Source organism: Triturus cristatus, chromosome 6 (assembly GCF_964204655.1).
Source record: "Triturus cristatus chromosome 6, aTriCri1.1, whole genome shotgun sequence".
Lineage (NCBI taxonomy): Eukaryota > Metazoa > Chordata > Amphibia > Caudata > Salamandridae > Triturus > Triturus cristatus.
Window position 1 is genome coordinate 1,844,565,059 of NC_140589.1, and position 23,062 is coordinate 1,844,588,120.

The 23,062-nt window shown below is 47.3% G+C and overlaps 1 protein-coding gene across 2 annotated transcripts in view; it reads right to left on the reverse strand.

Annotated features, from left to right (window-relative positions):
• Positions 1–11,774: 11,774 nt before the first annotated feature.
• Positions 11,775–23,062, reverse strand: part of IFT172 (intraflagellar transport 172) — a 1,173,227-nt gene continuing 1,161,939 nt past the window's right edge. For both annotated transcript variants that reach the window (XM_085613308.1, XM_085613307.1), the window contains one exon: positions 11,775–12,122. In XM_085613308.1, the coding sequence (XP_085469434.1) occupies positions 12,033–12,122 (90 nt within the window). In that variant the 3' untranslated portion in view covers positions 11,775–12,032. The remainder of the gene's footprint in view (positions 12,123–23,062) is intronic.

Consider the following 23,062-nt stretch of genomic DNA (forward strand, 5'->3'; position numbering starts at 1 on the left):
CGTCAGTTCCACCCTTTTTTCCGTGCCTTCGAGGCACACGGACGGACTGACAGCAATATATACCCAGTATACACAGTACATCATATACAAATCAACACACACAGTGTGGATAATAAACAGAAAGGCAAAATAAATAACACAATGCCTTCGACAGTAACAAAACACATTTTGAAACACCACTAATAGAAGTGCAGGTATAGAAGGATGGACAACGGGGAGGCGGGTGGGTCAGTGAGGAATCCACAGGCAGATACTGTATCCACCATAAAAAGCTTTACCGAAGGTAAGTAACTTGTTCTTCTGATGGATACATCTGCCAGTGGATTCCTCACCTTGTGAATAGAATCCACAGCAGTCCCCACTCCCAGAGGAGGGTGTCCACCCTTCTATACCAGAAAGTCCTGAAGGACGGAACGAGCAAAGTGTCCGTCCCTCCTCACCTCGGTATCCAAGCAATAATGTTTTGCGAAGGTGTGGAGGGACGCCCAAGTTGCCGACCTACAAATGTCCTCCACAGGAACAACCCTAGACAAAGCAGAAGTGAAGACTTTGCTCTAGTGGAATGAGCCCATAAACCCTCTGGAGGTTCCTTACCAGCCAGGGAGTAGCATATCTTGATGCACAAGATAATCCATCTGGAAAGGGTGCGCTTGTGCACCGCTCGACCTTTCCTGCAGCCAACAAAGCCCACGAAGAGCTGGTCATCAACTCTGAAGTCTTTAGTCCTGTCCAGATAGAAGCTCACCGCCCTCTTAGGGTCCAAGCGGTGAAGTCTCTCCTCCTCCTTGGAAGGGTGAGGGGGAGGATAGAAGGTAGGAAGGGTAATGGACTGCCCCAGATGGAAGGGAGTAACCACCTTAGGCAGAAATGCAGCCCTGGTCCTGAGAACCATTCTTTCAGAATGGATGGTCAAGAATGGGGGTTTTGAACTCAGAGCTTGAAGCTCACTTACCCTCCTTGCCAAGGTGATTGCAATGAGAAAGACCGTCTTAAAAGACAACAGCCTCAAAGGACACTTGTGTAAGGGCTCGAAGGGAGAACCCATAAGATAAGTCAAAACAAGGTTCAAGTCCCACTGAGGCACAATAAAGGGAGTAGGAGGAAACCTGTTTGTGAGGCCCTTAAGAAAACGAAGAACAAGAGGTGATTTGAATAATGACGGCTGATCTGGCAAGCAAAGGAAAGCCAATAAGTATCCCTTTACAGTGGCCACAGCAAATCCTTGCTGAGCAAGAGAAAGGGCAAACTGCAGAATGTCTGATAAACGAGCCTTCAAAGGATCAATGGACTTCTCTCCACACCAGAGAACAAATTTAGACCAGCTATAGGAATAGATAGATTTGGTGGAATGACGTCTGGCAGACAAAATTACATCTACCACATCAGGTGGGAGAGAAAAAGAGTTCAGGTTGCCCCGTTCAATCTCCAGGCATGAAGGTGTAAGCTCTGGAGGTGGGGGTGTAGAACCTGCCCCTTCGATTGTGAGAGGAGGTCTACCCTCAGAGGGAGACGGAGCGGAGGGCATGAGGAGAGGTGGAGAAGATCTGTGTACCACACCCTTCTTGGCCAATTCGGGGCGATCGATATAACTTGGGCCCGGTCTTGGCGAACCTTCCTCAGAACCCGAGGAATCAAGGGTATGGGAGGAAACGCGTAAAGGAGTCGTGAGCTCCAACTCAACTAAAACGCATCCCCCAACGTTCCCTGCATCGGATACTGGAGACTGCAGAATGACGGGCAGTGAGCATTCTCGTGAGTGGCGAACAGGTCCACCCGAGGAGTTCCCCACATTCGAAAGACGTGACGAACCACCTCCGGATGGAGCCTCCACTCGTGGTCGGCGGAGAACTCCCGACTGAGACTGTCTGCACGCACGTTCAGCACCCCGGCCAGATGATTTGCCATCAGACAAATCTGAGCCCAGGACCATAGACGCAGGGCCTCTCTGCAAAGACAAAGAGACCCCACTCCTCCCTGTTTGTTGACATACCACATCGCGGTAGTGTTGTCCGTCAGGACTTGAACAGACTGACCGTGAAGGGAAGGGAGGAAGACCTTGAGTGCTAAACGAATCGCCTGCAATTCCAGAAGGTTGATGTGAAGCAACCTTTCCTCTGGAGACCAAAGACCCTTGATCTCCAGATCCCCCAGATGAGCACCCCACCCTAAAGTGGGTGCATTCGTAATCACTGTGGTCACCGATGGAGGTAGATGAAAGGGCTTTCCTTGAGACAGATTGCCCTCCATGCTCCACCAAGACAGATCCGTCGCAGCTTCTCTGGAGATCCTCACAGACTCCCTGAGATCTCCTTTGTACTGATACCACTGCCTGCGGAGGCACCACTGGAGCGCTCTCATGTGCCAGCGTGCATGGTTGACCAACAGAATGCAGAAAGCAAACAGACCGAGCAGGCGAAGGACCTTCAGAACTGGAACGACCGCTCCATTGTAAAACAAAGGAATCATTTCCTGTATGTCGAGAATCCTTTGAGGAGGAGGAAATGCTCGACACACAGTAGTGTCCAGTACTGCACCTATGAACAGGTTGCGCTGAGAGGGCACCATGTGAGATTTGGGCACGTTTATCGGAAAACCCAATTTGAACAACAGCTGAGTTGTATCGTGCAGATGACGCAACACCCTCTCTGGCGACTCCGCTTTGATCAGCCAGTCGTCCAGATAGGGGAAAACTGAGATCCCCGAACTTCTGAGATGGGCTGCCACCACTGCCATCACCTTCGTGAAGACCCGGGGTGGAGTAGTAAGACCAAACGGAAGGACCGCAAACTGATAATGTTGCGACCCTACCGTAAACCGGAGATACTTCCTGTGCGACTTCAGGATGGGGATGTGGAAATACGCATCCTGCAAGTCGATCGACACCATTCAGTCCTCCTGATTCAGCGATTGAAGAACCTGCGCAAGGGTTAGCATCTTGAACTTCTCTTGCTTCAGATAAAGATTCAAGATCCTGAGGTCCAATATTGGACGCAATCTGCCGTCCTTTTTCGGAATCAGAAAATACCGGGAGTAGCATCCCTGACCCCTCTTCTGCTCTGGAACCACCTCTATCGCACCTTTTTCTAGTAACGGCCATGTGAGCGACCCCTAATTCTACCTCTGTATCCTTTAGACAAAGAACTTTGCTGCTGCTGTTGGGTCTGCCTGTAGGAACGAAAGGTTGCCCTTCCGAAACCTCTATCTTTTAAACGACCCCCTTGACTGGGATTGAAGGCCCAAAGACTTAGCCGTAGCCTTGCTCTCCTTAAAACGTTCAAGAGCAGCATCTGCCTTTTTGCCAAATAAACCAGATCCATCAAATGGCAAGTCCAACAGAGTCGACTGTACATCCGGGGAAAACTCGGAAGACTTCAGCCACGCACCCCTCCTGGTGGCAACAGAAGACCCCATGACTCTCGCCACTGAATCCGCCGTGTCCAGTCCACTCTGTATCACCTGACGTGCTGCTGCCTGGGCATCAGTCAAGACCTCATTAAAGCCAACCCTATCCTCCTCAGATAGCTTTGGTGCCAATTTCTTCGCAGAGTCCATGAGCGCATTAATATAGCGTCCCAAGAGGCAAGTGGCATTTGTTGATTTAAGTGCCATGCTGGCCGATGAAAATACCTTTTTGGCCGACTGATCTAGCTTTTTAGCCTCTCTGTCACCTGGAACCTGAGGAAAAGCACCCTTGAATTTTCCTGAACAAGCCGCCTGAACCACCAGGCTCTCAGGCGATGGATGCGATGTTAAGAACTCAGGGTCCCCTGGAGCCGCCCTATACCTCCTAGCAACCGTCTTAGAGACTGCAGGAGCAGAAAAAGGCTTACGCCACACCTCCAACACAGGGTCAATAATCGCCTCATTAAAAGGCAACAACGGCTCCGAAACTGTGGTGGGAGAATGCAACACCTCAGTCAGAATATTTGATTTGAACTCAGTAGTTGGCAACTGAAGATCTAACAGTTCTGCAGCCTTCCTGATGACTGCATGATATGGAGCCACATCACTCGAGGGTTCATCGGAAGGTGGAGTAATTTCCCACTCAGGAGACAAATCCTGTCCACTAGCCTCTTTAAGCTCCTCAAACACCTCGTCAGACTCCACCAGCTCTCCTTCTTCTGCTTCTTCCAGAAGGTACCTTCGCTCATCAATCACTCTCTGAGCTTCCCTTCTGGATTGAATCCGTACAAGCGGCGTCGGCGGCGCTGTGTTCGAATCCGACGGCGCCGGTGTCAAACGTGGATCCGTAGGAGCAGCCGGCATCGAACGCGGTCGAGCCGGCGCCGGTGAAGAAGGAAGCGGCGTCGACGTCCTCGGCACCGGTAGATGCCAAGACGCCGTCGCCGGAAAAAATGGCATGAAAGGAGCCTGCGGATAGACTTGCGGCAGCCCCAAATAAAGGCCATTGGACCCATCGGACCCGCAGGTGCACCAGTGGTGTACATGGCTCTCGAAAAAACCCCGTACATAGCATTTAAATAATGCGAGAGGTCCTGACCTGGTCCAGGGAACGCAGGGTACTGATCAGGCATCACCGGACTCGGGCCAACCGGCGCCGACGGTGGAATAAGCGGCATCGCAGGCTCACCCGGGACTTGAAGTTCCTCAAAAGGGGCCGGAGATGGAGCCGGAGATGAAACCGGAGCCGGAGATGGAACCGGCGTCGGAGATGGAACTGGAGCCGGAGATGTAGTCGGAGCCGGTGAAGCCACCGGAGAAGAAGGACCAGGAGGCGAATCCGGAACGGGTGAAGGAGACACAGAGTCCTTTCGGCGTCGAGTTGGCGACTTCGACTTCGGAGCCGAACTCTTGTCAGAGTGATGTCGAGAAGAATGCCTCCTCTTCTTCTTGTGCTTCTTGGATCGTGAAGCATGCCCCGAAGTCGACTTCGACGCCGGCCTCAATCGTGACCTCGACCTCGTCCTCGACTTCCTTCTTCCTCTCTTTTCCTTTCTCATCCTAGCGATGAAGAGTTTCGCCTCATTTTCTTTTAGAGCCTTGGAGCTCATCTTGCGACAGCAAGAACAACCATCCACATCATGGTCAGATGATAAACACCATTCACAGTCGTCATGTGGATCCGTGATCGACATGTGTTTGCCACATTCACGACAGGGCTTGAAGCCCGATTTCTTTGTCGACATCTTTTTCGAAAGAGAACAGAGAAACCCAGAAGAAACACAAAGTAACAGTAAATGTAAATGTAAATGTTGTAGACTTGTAAAGCGCACAGCTACCCCAGCAACGGGGCGTCCCGGCGCTTTAGACCGCTGGGGAACCCGTCCTGGCTATCCTTGTGAGATGGTCCCTTTCTGGGTATCTCCAAGGTGAAACCAGGCATCCCCGGCGTCTGTGGGGGGCCGTTGTAGAGATGAGGCAAGCTTAATGCCCAGAGTTGCCGAGTGTGTTCCTGGTTAGAGAAGGTACCGAGGCGAGAATTATCGAGTCCGTTTTGACCCTGGTCCACGACCCTGCCGCGTCGGGAATTGAACCCTGGTCCCTGGCCGATTCTCTGCTTACGGGTCTGCCGCCTCTAACTAGTGAGCCACACCTCTCCACTATGTGAAGCTACCAACAGCGATTCCCGAAATCCGTTGGCGTCAACGGCGCAGAAAAATGGGAACTGACGTCATCGCACCGACGAGGTCTTCTTATGGAGCCGGTGACGTCAGCGGAGTCGCGAGCAGAGCCGTGTCTCTGTGACGTCTTCGACCTCATCGGCGTGGACTGCTACAAAAGTTTCCGAATGTTGCTGGCGCAGGGGATATTCACAAGGTGAGGAATCCACTGGCAGATGTATCCATCAGAAAAAAGGGAACTGACGTCAGCACGCCGACGAGCTGTTCTTATGGCTCCGATGACGTCATACGGAGTCGCGAGCGGAGCCGTGCTATTATGACGTCCTTGTCGACGTGGGAGAGTTATGAAAGAATTTCCGCGGAATGCTGGCGCAGGGGGTATTCAAAAGGTGAGGAATCCACAGTCAGATGTATCCATCAGAAGCCATTATACTGCAGAAATGACATGCAGGGCCTATATAGGCATTGTATAACAAAAACAAAGGCAACCCTACTCACAAGGAACCAGGGCATATAATGTATTAAAGAAAACAATGTTTCTTGTGGGCAATACTTAATAGATTGCAAGCACAATGACAAATAAAACTAAAGTAGGATGCGTGAGGAGAAACTTTATACAGAACACAATAAAGAGACCAAATACTGTTTGCAGAAGAAATATTAAGCCTGTATTATAAACATGCTGACCGTGCTCGGTGCCCCAAGTCCAAAAGAACCAACATAACACGGATGACAAATCGAAACATAGAGCAGGGTTTCTTTATGCATATAAACGATCATTTAAAAAAAAACAATGTCACACAACGGCCTTCTTTCAATTTAGAAAGGCCGGATAGGGTTTATTATAGGATGAGTCCACACCGTTTTGATCCCTTAAACAATCATGGGTCTCATCAGGACATAGAAATGGTGAACACCTGTAACAAAACAATGGAAGTCTAACTCAGCAAGGGTACAGTGAGAAACATAGAGACTGTAAGGATATTGGGTTGGTAGCGTACCTGATGACAAAGAGCAATAGTGTACCGGAATAGGTGGTGTGCTTACCAGATAAGTGGTAAGGAAGTGGTTACTTACGTAGGACCTACCCGGGCGCTGGGGGAAAAATGAGCAAGCATGTATTATTATAACTTGATGAAAGGGGAGTGACGGAGCAGGCTCAGTAGAGTGTCTGCTGCACTTACTCTAGTGAATGGAGAAAACCCCAATCTGGTGATTAGTAGAATGCAACAGCTCACATTGATAGGCCGTTGCGTTGGTTCTTTTTCAAATGGGACACTGAATACAGACTTATGATTTCTTCTGCAAAACGGAATTTGGTCTCTTTATTGTGTTCTGTATAACGTTTCTCCTTTGGCATCCTACTTCAGTTTTATTTGCCATTGTGCTTACAATCTATTAAATGTTCTTACATTGTCCACGAGAACCACTGTTTTCTTGAATATAGGCCTATATAGACGGCACTCCCACGTGCTGACGTCATTTGCTTTCCATACTGTCAGTACCCCCAAATGCAGTGCTCCGAATGCCGACTGGTAAATAGTGTGTACATTCCTAGACTTAGGATGTTGTTAATGGATAGAGAGACTTAGGATGTTGTTAATGGATAGAGTCCAATCACATAAATGGGAGGGCCGATGAAGAATCTGCTGTAAGATTGAGTCTCAACCAGAAACAGCATCACCGAAGGTAAGTACCATGTTCTTCTGATAGAGGCTTCTAGCCGCAGATTCCTCAACCTTATGAATAGATACTAAAGCAATACCTGTTCACAAAGACTGGCAGGACCAAGTGGGCAAAATGCCTCTCAGTGAACCTTACTGTGCAGGCCAAAATGCTTCATGGTGTATGCCCATGTAGCTTTCTGGTAAATGTCTAGCAGAGGGATTCTGCATGCGAAGGCAGTGGTAGCAGCTTTAGCCCTTGCAGAATAAGCACACCTTCCAATTTTTGCCAATGCGTAGCAGATCTTAGCATGATTTAGCAGGAGATGGTTCTCTACTGCACTGCCTTGACTTTTTTCGTTCCAGAGAACCCTGCACTTTGCTGATTGTCCTTGTGGTGGTCAGTGGTAATATCTATGTAGAAGCTCAGAGTTCTCTTGTGGTCCAAGTGATGAAGTCTCTCCTCCTCCATAGAGGGGTGAGGAGAACATAGAACAATGGCAAGGTGATGGTTTGACCGACGTGGACTGGTGTCTCAACTTTCGGCAGGAAGGATGCTGGTGTTCTCAGAACCAGTTCTTCTGGGAAGAAGGAAGTGTATGGGGAATTGACACAAAGAGCCTGAACCTCACACTCATGTCAGGTTAAGGTTATGGCAATGAGAAATACAGCCTTGATATTAAGGACCCATAAAGAAAACCTGTGAAGCGGCTCGAATGGAGTACACATCAGATATTTCAAGAGCAGATTACGGTCCCATTGGCACATGATAAACTGGGAAGGGGGAAACGTGTTGCAGCACTTTAAAAGAATCAAATCACACCTGGTGACCAAAGATCCTGCCAAGTGGTTCAGCACCTGGACAATTCCTTGATAGTCCAGCCATTTCCAGAGTCGCATGGCCTCCTGCCACAGGGTCTGTGACTTACCCCGCCCTGAAGTCAGGTGTGACTTCAGCACATTGATAGTGAACCCCAAAGAAGACATTCATCATAGTCTGGAGGGGGTTGACAACTGCTTTGGGTGAGCCCGCCTTCAACCGACAGTTATCGAGGTAGGGGAAGACTAGCACCCCTGACCTCCAAAGGAGTGCTGCCACCACTGCCATCACTTTTGTGAACCCCTGATGGGTGCAGGTGAGACCAAAGGGGAGCACAGTGAAGTGAAAATACTCCTCTCCCACCACGAACTGCAGGTAATGCCAGTGGGCTGCCAGGATGGGAATATGCAAATAGGCATCCAGCACGACCAACATTACCATCCAGTCTCTAGGGTGGAGGGCAGACAAGACCAGGGACAGGGTGAGCATTTTGAATTCCCCTTCTGGAGGAAGGCATTGAGAGGACACAGATCTAGAATAAGCCAATGACCTTAGTCTTTCTTGGGTACTAGGAAGTAGTAGGAATAACAACCATGTCCTGCTTTTAGCACCAGCACCCCCTCGAATGCCCCTTCAGCTAAAAAAGCTTGCACTTTCTTATGCAAAATGGAGAGATGGTCCACCATCAGTCACTGAGGGGACGGTGGAAGGTGCAGCGAGGAGAGAAAGGGTAAGGCATTCCCCTAGTGAACAATATGTAGGACCCATTGGCATGAACGCTTGCCAACCCAGTAAGAATTGATGGATTCTGCCTGCCACCAGGTGACTGTGTCCCTGCAAGGGCACGCTAAAGAGGATTGGCAGGTGGGGCCACAGGGGTGGAGGGAATGGGCTGGGTGGGTATGAGCGTGATGGTACCATGAAACTGCTGGGTTCCCTACAGGGGCAGGATAGGTTGGCGGTAAGGTACGCATTGGCCAAAGCCGCAAAAGTAATGGGGGAACTGGTGAGGTTGGCGAGGCCGGCGAAAAGGACCAGAGTGCAAGTAGTAGCTCTCCTCTTCTTAAAGCACCCTAGAGCGGAATCAGCTGTCTACTCAAACAAGTGAGTCCCATCAAAGGGCATGTCTAACAAACAGGACAGGACGTCGCCCGAGAACCCAGTTGATTGCAGTCATGCAGGGCAGTAAATGGCAATGCTAGTGCCATTGGCCTGCACAAGGGAATTGTTGGTGTCCAAGCCACAATGAAACTTGAACTTGGCAGCATCATGGCCCTCTTGATTCGCCTGTGTGAGTACAAGGTGAAGGTCTTCGGGCACACCAGGAGAGACTTGTGCCACCAAACCCCCAAGGGCGTATGAACAGCGTTCCAGCAAACTGCGGGCATAAATGATTGGAGGGACAAGATGGTGGAAGAAAAGACACATTTGCTGAATGTCTCTAATGCCTTAGATTCCTAATCTGGGTAGTGGAGGGAAATGTATTGGGGTTAGAGCTGCTTGTTGAAGCTTGCATCACTAAGCTTTCTGGTGAGGGGTGATGCAAAAGAAAAGCTGGGTCGTCAGGAGCAGCGCGATGGCGCCTAGCAATTTGTCGACTGACCGTTTGGCCCAAGCCCCCAATAAGTTATCTGTCAGCGCCACGTTAAAAGAAAGAGGGGGCTTGGAAGACATTTGCCTCAGTTAAAGGACTTCCGTCAAGACATTAGTTGTCACCTTTAAGGTGGGGAGTTGGAGAGAAAGTACTTTGTTCACCCTATGCATTACCATGGCATAGGAGATGGATTCCTCTGTGGCTGGTCCAAGGGGAGAAAAAAGACCTGTCTACTGGGAGGTATTGAGGCCACTAGCCTCCCATAAGTTCTCGTACCAATTTTCATTTTTGTTTGGGCTTAGTGGCCACATCACTCAGGCCATAATTATATCAGAGTCAGTTTCAGACAGAGAATGTTATCTAGGCTGCTGTAAGTCAAGTGGGGGAAGTGATGCCTGATTCAAATGCAACTTTGGCTGAGGTTTGACCAGCATTGGAAAGGATAATCAGTGCCAATTTCTTCAAGTGGCAAAGTCTGAGTTTAACATGCAATGGGCTGGTATGTGTTGTGGTGTTGGCAGTGGAGATGGAACAAGAGCCAGACACAAGGTAAAAGTGGAGGGTCCAGTCGGTGCTTAGAGCGAACCGGCTGCCAGTATTCCAGGTGAAAGGCCTCTAAGCTGCTTAGGGCCTGAATGCACGCGAGAGGGAGTCGGCAGGGATCCAAAGAGCTGGTACATGGCTGCCTGGAACTCTACAATCTGATACATAGTGTCTGAAGACCCCAGAAACTCTGGTTGTGCCAGAACCAGCTGCAGAATCGGCTCCGAAGTCGGCTGACTTTGGGTGTGAGATTGAGATGGTTGGTGCCGCCCTCAAGCCTGTTCAGGTGAATGGAAGTGGCACAAGGGAGCAGAATCCCACATCAACTTCTTGTGTCTTTTACACTTACCTAAGGACTTGGAGAGTGATGAAGACAGACTTCTGGAATGGCTCCAACTACTCTGGGATTGGACATAGAGCGGGACTTGGATAGGCTCCATCGCGCTTCTAATGTTTAGTGACAGAGTTTTGCCTCGGGTTTCCTGATGGGCTTGGGGTTCATAGAAATGCAGTCTCGCAAGCCTAGGAGTTGGGGCTTGACCACCAGCACACCTAATGGAGATCTCTGTCACAGGCAATTGTTTGCGACACTCCCTACAGGGCTTAAAACATGTCGTTTTAGATTGTGATATTCCTTACAGACTGTAGAATTTTAGCTGGGAAAATAGAGGTAAATGTCACCGAGAGACAAGAGGGAGCTTTGGATCGGCATCTGGGGGCGCAAAAAGAAAGTGTGGGGAGTGGTACCTATATAGGCCTGCATGTCAGTGCGGAGCCTCAAGGCCCCACCTTCCGGCAGGTAGAGGTACTACTGAAACGTTTACAGATCCAGTCTGACACCTGGGTAATATTCAAAAGGTGACTCATTTTGCAGCAAGAAGTCTCTATCCGAAACGTGGGCTCAGGAAAAATGATCGAGAGACATTGAAAATTTCCAGAAGAGAGAGGAAAAGAATGTTTTAGGTCATCAGTCTCTAGGAACCTGTGTTGACACCAGTGAAAAAGGAATCATTATAGCTCAAAACCTCATGGTGTAGCTCATATTTCTGATAAATGCTGATGTCTAAAATAGGTCGCTCTCTTGAAAGGTTCTTAGAGTCCAAGGCAGGAGAATATTGCAAGGAACAATTGTACTGACATTTACAAATGATACAAGCCGGGTTTCTTTACCTGCAATTAGCAGATACAGCTTCGAATCATTTCAAAGAAGAATTCAGATGGAGGGTTGTCATTCACTTAAGTGGATATTTAAGTGTAACTTGTGGTATTGTAACAACCAGCACATTTGGGCGCCTGTGCAAAAGCAGTCCCTACTAGTGGGGGGCACTGGTCTAATCTGCTGTTTTATATATTTCCAAGTGACCATCATGGAATGTTCATGGTGCTCTCCACATACGGTCCTTGATATCCTGCTTCCGAGTGGAGAGGAGTGTACTGTATTCTGCTGCTCATTAAAACGGAACCCAAGTTCTGATTCTTTGATTGGTGATACAGCGATTTCTCAGAATGGATTCATTCTAATTGAGGTAGGAAACCAATGCGTGTTATTAAAAATAAATTCTAAGATTGAGTTAAATAAAACAGATTACATTTATTGTTGTACAAAACAATGAAAATCGAACAAAGACCTATACGCCTTCTATTGCTGACATTCTCCGGTAAGTGCTTTAGTGCATGTAGTGATCCTGATGATATGCCACAGGAAGATAATAAAGATTAGGGTATTGTGGTCCCCTTCAATTAAGTCAATGCCAAGAATCAACTGCAGCAGGATGATGTGATTGCAGTGCCAAACACAGTCCAAGATGTATGAGAGGAATGCTGGAGGTTCACTGGAAAGAGAAGCTGGTGCTAGGAATGCCTCCACACCACTGACTGATGAACTTCAGGACATCCTGGCACTCTGGGCTGTGACTTGTCTGAGGAGAAAAAGGGTTTAAGACTTCATTATCTTTTTCAATGTTTGCATAGATTGCTAAATTACAATATAAATCTATTAGTTCTTTCCTGCAATATTTAGCAGTCTTCCACTAATTTTCTTACGCATTTCACAAAACATTCAGGTGAGGTAGTTTGTTTCTCAGAGCATTCCATGTTGAGGATTTAGGAGAAGAGCTGGAGTCCACGGAGGAGTGAAGCTGGTTACTAAGATTACCCACATTTTTTAAAGTAGGGATTCTGGGTTGAACAGATGAGGCAGCAAACCAGGATTCAGTCAGGATTCCACAGTTTGGTAATGTAAAGATCTGAACTCTTGGTTACAGATTTAGTGATCCTTTAGACCATATTTCTAACAAAATAATTGTCATGTATTGTTTATAGCTGTTTGAGTCTAGTGAATGTTAAATTAATTACTGGAGAAGCATGATATGGTCTGACTCTAATCACTAGAGGATGTTTTTCAGTTAAATGTTCAAAGGTTTTTTGGTTAGATTAATTGCTAACACAACCAGTGGCAGAGACAGTGATTAGGAGGACTACAGCCAGAAGCCAGGCTGAGATAACAGAGCTTTGTGCAAACCCGGACCTGGTAGAGTCTAACCTTTACAAATGGTACCCAAAAGCATTTTTTAAAAAAAAGTAAACTGAAAGGAAAAGTTACTTACCTTCGATAACAATCTTTATGGTGGATACTCTATCTACCTGCAGATACTTCTCCTATTAAGATCCCCAGGCGCAGACTGGATCTACACACCTTTGTAATAATAGTTCTCCGATGTCGGCAGATGAAGGCGATTCCATTATGATGCAGAATACTGATGATGTCACTGGGGTGAGATAGCCTACTACACTTGCATCCTAATGGTAGTTCTGATCTAATTTTGCAGCGACTTTCAAGACATTTGAGAGAACTGAGCTTTTATATCAATGCACTGCATAATTCATTTTGTTAAATATTAAGACAATATATGTTTACTCAGTAATGGTTCCATCTTCACCAGAGGGGATGGTACTGAAGAATCTGCAGGGAGATAAAATATCCACCAGAAAGATCGTTACAGAAGGTAACTTTTAGTCTAAAGGATGCGTCTACCTGCAGATGCCTCACCTTTAAAAAGATTCCCAAACAATAACCTATTGGAGGAGGGAGTGGAGAAAACGGTTTCTGTATCAGAATATTTTGAAGTATAGAGTGGTAAAGAATCCCATCAACAGTAGTGTTTGGCAAACGTATGCAGAAAAGACCATGTAGCGTCTCTGCATATGCCTGCTAAGGTTACCCATCTCACTAATGCCATTGCGGAATATAAGTGTCTGATAGAATGAGCCCTTAAATCTTAAGATGGATCTTTTCTAGCGAAGGCATAATAGATCTTGTATGCAGTATCATCCAAGTAGAAATCGTGTGTTTTGTATCCTACTGTGAATCCTGCATAATCAACAGTATATCATCTGATCTAATGTTCTCAGTATTGTTGATGTAATAATGTACGCCCCTTTTAGGGTTTAATCTGTGTAGTCTCTCTCTTTAAAAAGATGCAGAGGAGGATAAAATGTTGGGAGTGTAATGGATTGTCCTAGATGACATGAGGAAGCAATCTTAGGCAGGAAAACAGCGTTAGTTTGCAGCACCAATTCACCTAGGAAGAAGCGCGTCAAAGGTGGAAGAACAAAAAGGGTTTAAAGCTCACTAACACCTCAAGCTGAAGTGGTGGATACCCAGAAAAACAGTTTGACAATTGTGTAAGGGTTCAAAAGGAGCTCCTATAAGAAATGTAGAACTAGATTAAGATCCCATTGTGGAATAATGAAAAGTATCGGCAGATACGTGTTGATCAAATCTTTCAGAAATCTTGACACAACTGGATATTTGAACAGGGAAGGTTGGTCTGGTAGACATACGAATGCTGATAAGGCTGAAAGATAACCCTTGACACTAGCTATTGTGCAGACTTGTTGAACTAAGGACAGTTCAAACTAGAGTACATTAGAAAGGAAAGCTTTCGTAGGATCTATCCTTAAACCCGCGCACTAGGAATTTTATTTTCCATTTACCTGAATATACAGATATTTTAGAAGGGGGATGTGCAGAAAGTATCATGTCTAACACTTCTGGTGGAAACTCGAAGGTGCTCCACTCAATCTCCACGCATTGTGGTGTAGACTCTGAAGATTGGGATGCAGAATCTGTCCTCCCGATTGAGACAACAGATTCTCTCTGAGCAGTAGAAAAAGAGGGTTGCTACAGTGTGGTGCCATAGGTCTGTGCACCATACGCTCCTCAGCAATCAGGGGCAATTAGAGTGACTTGAGCCTGGATTTACTAAATCTTCCTCAGAACTTGAGTAATCAAGAGTATGGGAGTAAATGTGCAGTGAAGTAGAAATTTCCAAACCAACAGCAGTGCATCCCCAATGCTCCCTGCAACGGATACTGGGAGTTGCAGAATTTGGGAAATGAGAGTTGCTCTGAGTTACGAGTAGGTCCAACTGAAGTGTGCCGGGAGGTGTGAAGTAGTCTTGGACTACCTCTGGATGAAGATGCCACTTGTGGTCAACCAAACGGCGCCAACTGAGGCTGTCAGTTCTGGTGTTCACGGAGCTTGCCAAATGATTGACTCCCAGCTACAGACCACACTTATGTGCCCATTACCTTAGCTCAGGGATTCTCAACAGAGAGCCAGAGACCCCACTCCCCCTTGCTTGTTTAGGTACCACACAGCTGTGGTGTTGTTGGTAAAGCTTGACTGACCTTCAAGGGAAAGGAGAAAGGCCTTGAGCACCAACTGGATACCCCTCAATTCTAGCAGGTTATTTTGTGACCTCTGCACTTCTGGTACTCCAGATGCGCACATGAAGGTGGAGGAGTCCGTTACTACTGTGCTCACCACTCAATGGTCTTCCACCAATGAGATTTTCCTCTTTTTTTCCCACCAACCTGACTCCACTACAGTGTCCCTGAGGATCGTAATGGGTTCCATCAAAGCTCCCTTATGTTGGAACCACTGAAAAGCCTCATGTGCCAGCAAGCATAAGTAACTAGGAGGATGCAAGAAGCAAACTGACCAAGCAAATGTAGGACCTTTCAGGACTAAACTCCCAGCCGGAACATCCGGAGCGTATCCTAAATGTTTTGGATCCTTTGTGGAGGAGGGAAGGCTTGAAGCCTGGTGGTAGTCAGAACTGCCCCAATGTACAGTAGGTGTTGTGAAGGCTCTAGATGAGATCTGGGATGACTGATAGAAAATACCAAGTCGTACAGCAGTGAAGATCTCGCGAGGAGATGGAGCACAGCAACACGGGCGAACTGGCTTCGATGAGCAAGTCATCTAGATCCGGGTATATTGCTATTCCTATCACCTGAGATGTGCAGCTCCCACCTCAATCACCTTTGTAAACTCGATTAGCCAAAGTCAACCCAAAAGAAGTACTATAGTGGGTAATGTATAGAATTCACTACAACACGCAAGTATTTCCTGTGGGCCTGTAGGATCTGGATCCAAAAATACACGTCCTGCAGGTCTGTGAACACCATCCAGTCTTTTGCTTCGAACTCCAATAATACAGGAGCGAGGGGCAGCACCCTGCATTTATCCTTTCTTAGAAATTTGTTCAGGAACATGAGATCAAGGATCAGATGAACACTGCTGTACTTCATGGGGATCTGGAGAATTGCACCTGTACCCTATTTTCCGCACTAGAACTTTCTCAATTATCACTTTCTGCAACTGGATTTCCACTTATTGCTGCAAGATCTGCTTAGGAAGGAGGAGGGAGATGGCAGGGGTGCTATTGGAACAGTGAGGTATACCCCTTTCTATGATCTTTAGGACTGAGTGGTCCAAAGAAATAGCCTTCCAGGCCTATAGAAAAAGGAATATCCTTCCACCACCTGCACAACATGCTCCTTCACAGTCAGACTACCGTTTGGGAAGATAAAGAGGACGAAGTTAATTGCAGCTGTCTGACTCGTTTTTGCCCCTTCCTCTGGATTGTGGAATGAAAGGATCTTGCTGCTCATGTTGGCATTTGGATTGTTGCCCTTGTTTAGAAAATCCTCTTGCAAAAGATTGGGGCTTTTTGAAATGACTAAATGATCCAGACAACTGCAGTCCTAAAGACCTACCTGTAGCTCTGCCTGCTTCAAATCTTTCCAATGGAGTCTGTTCTGTCCCAAAAAATTGATTCCTATCGAATGACATATCCATTAAAATATTCTGAACATCTGAGAAGAGCCCTGTAGAACTGAGCCGGGCTCCTCAGAGTTACAGAGAAATTCATGGCTCTAGCAAGAGGGTCAGGAGTACCCAAACCAGTATTTATTATGTGTTTAGATGCATCATGTCCGTTCTTAACTATTTCAATGAAATGGTCTCCTAGATAGTCTGGTAAGTTAGGTGCCACCAAAGTTGTAATGTTCAGAGTACATGTGTGTAATGACCCAGAAGACAGTCTACTTTAATAGACCTGAGGGCAAGACTTCCTGCTGAAAATGCCTTTTTACCTGTTGTTTGCAAAGTTTTTGATTGGGTGCATCGGAAATGCACCTGGATTGAGTCTTGAGGTGGATCAACTTTGAACCATCAACCTTTGAATGAATAAATGAAGGACCAACTTATAAAGTGCAAAACAAGTGCCCAAAGACGTCAGGGCGCTAAAGCGGTTCTACTGCCGGGAGGGCAGGTGTATCAACCCTCAGTAAGAAACAGTTCCAAGACAAAGAGCCAGGTCTTCAAAGACTTTCAGGAGAGCGATATGGGCAGTGTCCGGAAGCTTAGAGGCTGCTACAGGAAAGGCTCTTCCTCCCCATCTTGCCCTCCTAAACCTGGGGACAACCACCCAATTTTTATCGGCAGAGCGCAGTTGTCTAGTGGGGACATGAAGTTAGAAGAGGTGTCTGATTCCATCCGGGCCCGAATTATGAAGTGTCTTATGAACAATGCATAGGGCCCTGAACATGATTGGTTTCTCATCTGGGAGCCAATGCAAATTCCGAATAGCAGCAGAAACTGAATGAAATTTCAGAAATTCAAAGACAAGTCTTGCTGCCACATTCTGAACAAGTTGCGGTTTACTAATAGAGGCCTTTTTTATGTCTAGGTAAAGTGCATTACAATAATCCATCTTGGATAAAATCAATGCCACAGCCGCTTGTTTCCGCGCGGGGAGAGACAGAAACGGAAATATCTTCCTAAGGTTCCTTATAACCCAGAAGCAGGATGAAACAGTCCTATTAACCTGAAGATTGGAGGACAGCTTGTTGTCAACTTGGACACCAAGATTCTTTACCGACGCAACAGGACAAGGACATGGTCCAAGTGTTTCTGGCTACCATGACTGGGTCCATATAGATCGTTGGCTACCAAACACCAGAACCTCCATTTTGTCTACATTCAGTCAAAGGTAGTGGTGTACCATCTAAGATGCCAAATCCTTCATGCAGTTATTAAAGTTGGTGGCTGAGGCCTCTATATCCTTTGTGATGGACACAATTAATTGTGTATTATCCACATAGGATATTGCCTCCAGCCCAAATGTTCAAATCAGCATAGCATAGGAAGAGCCCTGTGGGACTCCACAAAAAGTGAATGTGGGGTCAGAGTAGAATTGGTCCATCTTTACTTTCTGTGACCTATCTGTCAGGAACGAGGGCAGGAGCTTCAAAGCAGAATCTGTCACCTCGACTTCCTGAAGGCAGTCAATCAACCTTGTTGGAGAGATGGCTTTCTGTTGAGGAGTTCATGAATAACAAAACCATATCACCTGGTCCTGGTCTATATGTACGAGAAATAGCTCTGTGAACTACTAGAGCTGTTGAAGGTTTAGACCACAGCTCCTTCAATGTTTCAATCAATGCTTCATTAAATGGAAGCAGTGGTTCGCAGAAGGAAGAAGTCAATGTCAGTTCTTCTCCCGTTTTCCTCAGTACTAAGTAAAATGAAGTAATCTCAGGTGAAGCAGGATCTGGCGATGGATCAACCACATCGGGAGACATATCTAGACCACTTGCCTCCTCTATTGTATCAGATGATGGATCGTCAACATCGTCTGCTTGCTGATTGTCTGAATCCATGTCCTGACAAGATCGTTTTTGAAGCTTCCCTCCAGGACCTACGTCTTTCCACATTTAGAAAGGTGTCAAAACATTACCTGCAAAGTTGTAGACCATGCTCATAACAATGTTGTACACGGCGCGCCAGAGTCAGACTAGAAGAACAAGTTACTTACCTTCGGTGACGTATTATCTGGTAGAGACACAGTCTAGCCCAGACTCCTTGCCTTTTGAATTCTCCCCAGCCGTCAGACTGGATCTGGAAAATTTTCAGCAGTACCTCTGTGCGCCGGAGGATGACGTCGTATGGCTCCGTGATGACATCGACGTCAGTGGAGCCATATATGTCCCCTCCCAGCACGCAGATGTCAGTTTTTTCTGTGAAACCTTCTGTGCAAGAATGGAGAGCCACTACAGAAACGTGTACATTTGATAGAGGAATCAAGACGCAAATTCCTTAACTTTTGAATTAAATACCGTAGCTATTCCCACCGGAGGAGGGTCTGCGACCGAATCCTACAAAAGTTCTCAATGAGAACCAGCCAGTCGCAATCAACAGTTGACCAGATATGTGCAGGAACTAGATGCAAAGGGCTTGGGCTTTTTATAAAAACTGTGGCAACCACCATAGAGAATGTAAATAAGAACCAGCTCCCCAGGCACGGGAAAAAACAAGCCTTAAGGGAAGTATGATAATATCCTATAAAAAGGCATCTTACAACTGTCAGACATTAGCATTTAACCCCAAGAGTAAGTGAACTCCAGATCCAGAGGGCCAAAGGCAAACCAATGCCATGTACACCACATTTTGTACCACAGTAAAGAAATTCTTTAAGGAAACCTGACCCTACAAAATCCGAAAAGGACTTCCAAGACCCATACCATTAACATCAAGATGAATAAACCCATTCATCGCAAAGTCTGGAGGATCAATTCATGAAGTAGGAAAGATGACTTACAACCCAGGTAAAGAATAACCAAGTTTTAATACATCCCTGGAGTAATGACCACCCAAAGGTTTACATAACGCATAAGTCTTGTAGAGATGGAAAGACAATCAAACAGAAATGAACCAGTAGAACAGGTTACTTACCTTCGGTAACGATTTATCTGTAAGAGACATAGATTAGTTATAGATTTCTTACCTTAGAATTACCCCCAGGCATCAGACTGGATCCGGAAAGTTTTTCGTCAGGAGTACCCCTAGGCGGCGAAAGGTGGCGTCGATCGGCTCCACGTTCGTCGTTGGCGTCAGGATGACGTCGCGGTGCCAATACTTAGACGACACCCTCCCGAGTTGACGTCAGTTCTGTACACGACTTTCTATGCCAGAAGCACAGAGCCATGCAAGACACTGACCACTGGTGAACATAACTAGGGCCCTGAAGAACAAGTTACTTACCTTCGGTAACGCTTTTTCAGGTGAATACAGTATCTGCCTGTGGATTCCTCACCTTATGAATATCCCCTGCGTCAGCATTCCACGGAAATGTTTCCTAGCTCCCCGCGCCGACGATGTCGTCTCAGCGTCATGGCTCCGGACACGGCTCCGCATGACGTCACCGGAGCCGTAAGAAGACCACGTAGGCCTGATGAAGTCAGTTCCACCCATTTTTTCCGTGCCACCGAGGCAAAACGGGCGGACCGACCATAGAGACAATGCATACATAGTACACAGAACTCACAACAATACAGTCAGTGTAAAATGAAACAAGAAAGCTCACATTTAAAATAAGTCAACAATGGACAAATAGAGGTAATAAAGTCTTGAGTACACAAAAACATAAAATAACCAATACCTCATCTTTTAAGGTATAAAAGGGAGGACAACGGGGTGGTGGGTGGGTCCGTGAGGAATACTGTATCCACCAAAAAAAGGTACCGAAGGTAAGTAACTTGTTCTTCTGATGGATACATCTGCCTGTGGATTCCTCACCTTATGAATAGAATCCCACAGTAGTCCAACCCCAGGAGGAGGGTGCCCACCCTTCTATACCAAAAAATCTTGCAAAACAGAGTACGCAAAATGGCCGTCCCTCCTCACCTCGGAATCCAAGCAGCAATGCTTTGCGAAAGTGTGGAGGGAGGCCCAAGTTGCAGCTTTACATATGTCTAAAACAGGAACACCCCTGGACAAGGCAGAAGTAGACGACTTGGCCCTCGTGGAATGAGCTCTAATGCCTACAGGAGGCTCCTTATCAGCCAGGGAGTAGCATATCTTGATGCACAAGATGATCCACCTGGATAAAGTGCGCTTGTGCACCGTCTTGCCCTTCATACGACCAGCATATCCAACAAAGAGCTGGTCATCTTGACGAAAGTCCATTGTTCTATCCAAATAGAAGCTAATCGCCCTCTTTGGATCTAAACGATGAAGCCTCTCCTCCTCCTTGGAAGGGTGAGGGAGAGAATAGAAAGTAGGGAAGGTAATGGACTGTCCTAGATGGAAGGGAGTTACCACCTTAGGCAGAAAAGCAGCCCTGGTCCTGAGTACCATCTTTTCAGCATGTATGGTCAGAAAGGGAAGCTTTGAACTCAAAGCCTGGAGCTCACTCACCCTCCTAACCGAAGTGATAGCCACTAGAAAGACCGTTTTAAATGTCAGTAGTCTCAACGGACAACTATGCATAGGTTCGAACGTAGAACCCATTAAAAAAGTCAACATCAGATTTAAATCCCACTGGGGCATAGTAAAAGGAGTGGGTGGAAACATATTCGTAAGCCCCTTAAAGAACCTTAAGACTACTGGAGACTTAAAAAGAGAAGGCTGATCAAGCAAACAAAGAAAATCCGACAATTATCCTTTAACAGTGGCCAGAGCACAATCCTGCTGAGCCAAATGAAGTGAAAAACAAAGAACATCAGAAAGATGCGCTTTCAGAGGATCAATAGATTTCTCTCCACACCATCTAACAAATTTCGACCACCTGTAGGAGTAGATAGACTTGATGGAGTGTCGCCTGGCCGATAAAATAACGTCCACCACGTCAGGCGGGAGAAAAAAAGAATTCAGGTTGCCCCGTTCAATCTCCACGCATGAAGGTGCAGGCTCTGGAGGTGGGGGTGTAGAACCTGCCCCTCCATCTGAGAGAGGAGGTCTGCCCTGAGAGGGAGATGGAGCGGAGGGTGAGACGAGAGGTGAAGAAGGTCCATGTACCACACCCGTCCGGGGCGATCAATATAAATTGGGCCCGGTCTTGGCGAATCTTCCTCAGAACCCGAGGAATCAAGGGTATGGGAGGAAACACGTAAAGAAGTTGAGAGCTCCAACTCAACTAAAACGCGTCCCCCCAACACTCCCTGCGTCGGAAACTGGAGACTGCAGAATGACGGGCAGTGCGCGTTCTCGAAAGTGGCAAACAGGTCCACTTGAGGAGTTCCCCACGTCTGGAAGACGTGCCGAACTACCTCCGGATGAAGCCTCCACTCCTGGTCGGCGGCGAACTGCCAACTGAGACTGTCCGCACGCACGTTCAACACCCCGGCCTGAGCCCAGGACCAGAGCCGCAACGCCTCTCTGCAGAGACAGTACGACCCTACTCCTCCCTGCTTGTTGACATACCACATCGCGGCAGTGTTGTCCGTCAGGACTTGAACCGACTGACCGCAAATGGAAGGGAGAAAGGCCTTGAGCGCCAAACGTATAGCCCGCAATTCCAGAAGATTGATATGAGACAATCTTTCCTCTGGAGACCAAAGACCCTTGATCTACAGATCCCCCAGATGAGCACCCCACCCTAGGGTAGAGGCGTCCGTTATCATTGTGGCCACAGATGGAGAAAGATGAAAGGGCTTTCCTTGAGTCAGATTGCCTTCCACTCTCCACCAAGACAGATCCGCTGCAGCTTCTCTGGAGATTCTGACTGACTCCCTGAGATCTCCGCTGTGTTGATACCACTGCCTGCGGAGGCACCACTGGAGTGCCCTCATGTGCCAGCGTGCATGGTTGACCAACAGAATGCAAGAAGCGAACAGACCGAGCAGGCGAAGGACCTTCAGAACCGGAACAACCGCTCCATTGTAAAACAAGGGAATCATTTCCTGAATGTCGAGAATCCTTTGCGGAGGAGGGAATGCTCGACACACAGTGGTATCCAGTACTGCCATTATGAACAGGTTGCGCTGAGAGGGCACCAGGTGAGACTTGGGTACATTTATCGAAAAACCCAATTTGTACAACAGCTGGGTTGTAACCTGCCGATGATGAAGCACCATCTCTGGCGACCCTGCCCTCAGAAGCCAGTCGTCCAGGTAGGGTCAAACTGGAATCCCCGACCTCCTGAGATGGGCAGCCACCACTGCGATCACCTTGGTGAAGACTCGAGGTGCGGTAGTAAGACCAAACGGAAGGAACGCAAACTGGTAGTGATGCGACCCAGCCATAAAACGGAGATACTTCCTGTGAGACTTCAGGATTGGGATATGGAAATACGCATCCTGCAAATCGATGGACACCATCCAGTTCTCCTGTTGCAGCTCCTGAAGAACCTGCGCTAGGGTGAGCATCTTGAATCTCTGCTGCTTGAGAAACAGATTCAAGATTCTGAGGTCCATGATAGGACGTAACCTGCCATCCTTCTTGGGGATCAGGAAATACCGGGAGTAGCACCCCTGACCCCTTTCCTGCTCCGGAACCACCTCTATCACACCCTTTTGTAACAGGGTAAGAACCTCCTTCTGAAGGAGAAGCAAATGATCCTCCGTGCAAAACCCCTGGCAAGGAGGGTAAGGAGGAGGGAATTCCCTTAAGGGAAGGGCGTACCCATGTTCTACAAGATCTAAAACCCAAAGGTCCGAAGTGATTAACTTCCAATCCTGTAGAAAATGGGTAAGCTGACCTCCCACGGGACCCACATGATCCAGGATG